Below are 4,508 nucleotides of genomic sequence, written 5' to 3'. Positions count from 1 at the left end.
TAAAACCAACATGGAACAAATACTGTTTTTCCTTCATAAAGGTCTTTTAAAGGGGTTTTTCCATAAAACCAGATTAAAACCTGCAGGAACCCTACATGTTTAATAACAGTTAAAGCTATATTTAACATATAACAAACACAGAATATAATGTGAAGTTAGAGCCACACAGAAGTAAATCTGACTCCGTCTGTCTGTTTTCAGGAGTTTCATCTGGAGTATGACAAACTAGAAGAGCGACCTCACGTTCCCTCCACATTCAACTACAATCCTGCCCAGCAGGCCTTCTGATTGGCTCTACCTCCTCCTGCCTGCCTGCCATTGGCCCTCCTGGCTCGTCAGTCGTCAGCCGTCTAGGTTTTTCCACCACCACACACTCAAAGTGAATCTGGCCATTGAGGACTCGGGACGGGAGAGGACGTCCTGGCTCCTGCTCGCCCAAACACTTCACTGAATAGACTTTATGATTTTAACTTTTCTAAATTTTTGTTTGTTCTTTACCTCATTTTCTTTCTTTTTTTTATTTCCCCACCCCTCCCTCCATGAGTTTGGTTTGGTTGGTCTGTTATGTGGAGCACAGACTTAATGTCAACAGACAACACACACCGACACGAGCGCTGTAAATAACTGTCCATCTGATCGAGTGATTCATGTTTCTATTCAGTCTTAAGAATTGACTATTTTTTGTCTAGAGAAGCTTTTAAGAAGAACCAGATTTTAACACAGAATAAAATCACCTGTCAGGATGGATAATTATTTCGTGCACACATTGTGTCACACCCCCTCTGAGCTTTTGGCGGGAAGTGAAAATATTTATCTCTTACTTTTACCAGGTTGTTTTCCAGCATTACAAATCAGAACTCACACATCAGCAGACAGACAGCGGAGAGTCAGGAGAGGAAATGCAATGTACATTGTAGCACTATTTCATAATAAAAGAAGAAAAAATATCTTTTATTTTTATTTTGGGGTTTGTTGATGTTATGTGGCGACGCCTGAAGCAGCGGGTTTAATTTTAAAGGCTCCTTGTTTTTGACTTAAAGAGGTGAAGCCAGGAACGTCTCTCTGAGTGGGATGTGTTTGGCATTTTTAATTGACTGGCAAAAAGTTTTTCTCATTTATTCACCTCTTCTGCCTTTATTCTATATTTTTCTTAGTCAACAAATCCTATGTGCATACCTCTCAATACTCAATTAAAACTACAGCTGGTCGCTGTTGTTTTTGGCCTCTTAAAGTCCAGGTGAAACAGAAATCGGAGCGCTATCTGCTTCTGTAGGTTTTCAGTTAGTGAGGGAGCTGTCGCAGCTGTAGTGGATCCATTAGCGGACTCTGTCGGACTGGGAGCTCCTCATCTAACATTACTGTGAGCAACAGTTAGTCCATCAGGAAACAACATAAATCACTTCGGTACCGCTGTCAACAAACTGTCTGTCTGTCTCCAGGGTTGTGTGATGTGATCTTAGAGGGTTAAACTGACATTTTTAATTTCACCTGGACTTTAAAACGAAGACAACACGCGACCGCTCGCTGCAGATTCAGGCTTCAGTGTAGTCTCGAGCTGTGAGCGTTTTTTTCCCTTTCAGATCGATTGATTGATCTATTTTTAGGATTTTTAGAAGCCTGATAAGGTGAAAGTATCCAAGAGAAAACAAACGTTTGGTGTTTTTCTTTCGTACGGCAGCATATTGCAGCCACGCCAGAAACAGAAAAACTTGTTGTAACGGATGGTTTTCACATTATTACGACATACAAACTTACAACCACGTTGTCACATGAAACGTTTGACGCTACAACAGGATAAATAGTAATAAAAATGTTAGCACATCCCTCTCACATTGACACAGCTCTCTCCCAGTTTTCATCTTTGTTTATTTCATCCCGACATTACAGCTCCCTCCCTCTGCCAGTGGAGCTCCCTCTTTCTTTTAATATTTAACTCCTTTTTTTGTTTAAGTTCTTCTACTTTTCTTATCACCTCCCTCATTTATTGTCTTTATCTTCTGCCCGGCAACAGTCGAACCAATCAGACTGCTGGAGTGACCTCTCGCAGGATCGTTAAGGGACACGTTCACATTTTGAGAAATACACGTATTCGCTTTCTCTGAGAGTTGGATGAGAAGATTTTCATTTAAATATCACAATTTTTATCTTTTTATCAATTAAAAAAAACAATCTTAAGCGTAGTTTAAATGTTCTTCTTGTTGCTGTCATTGCTTTAAAACAGTGGTTCCCAACCTTTTTCCTTCAGCTGACTCAGTGACATTTTATAGATATTTCATATTATATTCAAACTGAACAATGAACCCAAACAGTGAGTCAGTAACTGCAGGAAGTTTGTGTAAAACCAGAGATTTGGATGAATTTTGAGCAGATTATTTCCTGTTTAGGGAACTTTTTATACAATTCTGTCTGTATTCTGTATTTTTTGATAGTTTTTAACAATCAAACAGACTTAACAGGATTCTTTTTTGACAAATTTCAGTATTTTCTTGTTATTGTTCTATTAGACTTTACATTTACTTTACTTCCCAGAAGTGAACCAAATCCTTTAGTACAGGCCTACTGTGTATATTTTTTAATTTTTATTACACCCCTTAAAATCAAGAAAAGCTTCGGTGACCCCTCGTGGGGCCCCTGACCCCCAGGTTGGGAACCACTGCCTTAAAGCAGCGTGGCTCCTGGCTCCTCAGTCGCTGCTAACGCTAGCTCTCGGAGTCGGAAAATAGAGCAGAAACAAATTCAGCCGATCTCGTTGGTTTTGAAACTAATCATGACCCCAAGAATCATGTTGAATCATGGGATACCGAAAGATTGACACCCCTAGAAGATGAATCTCTCCCTTAGTGAACTAAATAAGTTTAGCGTAATATTTATCATACGGTCATGAGAGCGGTATCAATCGTCTCCTCTAACTCTCTGCAAGAAAGCCAACGAGCGTGTTTCCTAAAATGTCGACATTTCCTTTTTAAAGATCATTTTCACTCCACCCAAAAAAAAATCCCATTTTTTTTTAGTATAAATATCGTAAATAATTCGCTTTTCGTTATTTTTAAGTTTCCTCCAGGAGGCACCAATGTACAGGTGTGTGTGTGTGTGTGTGTGTATTTAAATATACACACACACAACGCGGCAGTATTTTTAAGAAAAAGGGGAAAAACTAAAAAAGAGTCCCGTGTCTGACTCGAGGAGACGCTCCCTCCGCTGGCCGCCAGTAAGCGATGCAATACTAGACTTCTCGTTACCACGGAAACCACCATGGAGACAGTTTACAGGGGACCACGCCCGACTCCGCCGACAGCAACCACCTTTCAGCAACGACGGACGCCGCCGCCGACGTGACTGCGGCGACGTTGGTTGCCGTGACTACAGGGCCCAGCTCGTTCACACTGCAGCAGCAAAAGCCAAGGACACGCCCACAGACCCATGTGACCCGCTTAAGAAGATTTGATTGGAGGATGAGGACTGAGGCACTTGGCCGTTGGCTGTTTTAATAAATATGGCAGCTAGTGTTTTAATAGGAAAAAGAATAAAATAAAAATATTCTGGTAATGAAACTGAACGAGGACTCCTGCGTCGTTTATTTGATGTATTATTATATATTTACCATTAAAGGAACAGAAGGGATTGGTTGGAAGCTGAATCGGTGACACTTTTGACTCAAGGGTCAAAGGTCACCGTGATCTCAGCAGAGGTTTTTAGCCACAATTTAAGAGTGAATTTCAGATTTAGTAACCGTATTGATCGGGGACGACACAGTGCCGAGTTAACGGTGATCCTGTGAGCCGGGAGAGAGAATCTGTACAGGAATCCATCTTTACATAGTATTTGTATGGTATAGTGATAACTTCCATTAAGCCAAGAACAAATACACTTTATAATGTTTTATGAGTCTGGACCAGTTAGCAGAAGTATACTCTGGCTTATTTACTACTTTGGGACTTCTCACGCTGATGTTGAGATTCCCAACAGGAGAAAAATCAGTTGACTGAAGGTCAGAGGTGAAATCTAGAGCTCCAGAAAAAGCTCCTAAATGGACCTCAAAGTGAGATTCTGTCAACTATAAATCAGCTGTGCTTCCTCAGTTTGTCCACATGATGGCGCCATGTGACAAAGAAGGCAGGTGGACAGATTAAACTGACCTAAATCATATAAAACACGCCCAAATGATTCATATTAAATACATTTATTGTGTATTTTAGTTTGAAACTGCTGAACCTATTACCTAATGAATGTACTGACTGGTTTTAATGAAGAGCTGCAGGAGGAGGACAGGTTTATAGCACAAAGGTAAACACACACACACTATCTGAACATTAAGGCGAGACCAATAAAGACTTAATGTGGTGATAAAAGCCGCAGCAGAGCAGATTTTACTGCCTCGGCAGAGACTCAAACCGTCTCTTAAATGTAGGAAACAAAAGGAGAAACTTTAAAACCGTTGATGCTGATTTTCCAGTTCTTATATTCGGAGCCGGTTCGACCTGAAACATCTCAGCAGCTTCAGTGGAGCT

The 4,508-nt window shown here is 40.7% G+C and overlaps 1 protein-coding gene across 8 annotated transcripts in view; it reads left to right on the top strand.

Moving 5' to 3' along the window:
* LOC127374523 (CCR4-NOT transcription complex subunit 2) overlaps window positions 1-3,556 on the top strand; it is a 13,742-nt gene extending 10,186 nt beyond the window's left edge. For all 8 annotated transcript variants that reach the window (XM_051419954.1, XM_051419955.1, XM_051419953.1 and 5 more), the window contains exon 15: window positions 202-3,556. In XM_051419954.1, coding sequence (XP_051275914.1) covers window positions 202-288 — 87 coding nt within the window. In that variant the 3' untranslated portion in view covers window positions 289-3,556. The remainder of the gene's footprint in view (window positions 1-201) is intronic.
* The last annotated feature ends 952 nt before the right edge of the window (window positions 3,557-4,508 follow it).

This window comes from Dicentrarchus labrax, unplaced genomic scaffold (assembly GCF_905237075.1).
Source record: "Dicentrarchus labrax unplaced genomic scaffold, dlabrax2021, whole genome shotgun sequence".
Taxonomy (NCBI): domain Eukaryota; kingdom Metazoa; phylum Chordata; class Actinopteri; family Moronidae; genus Dicentrarchus; species Dicentrarchus labrax.
Note: the sequence above shows the minus strand (reverse complement) of the source record. Positions and strands in the feature narration are given on the sequence as shown.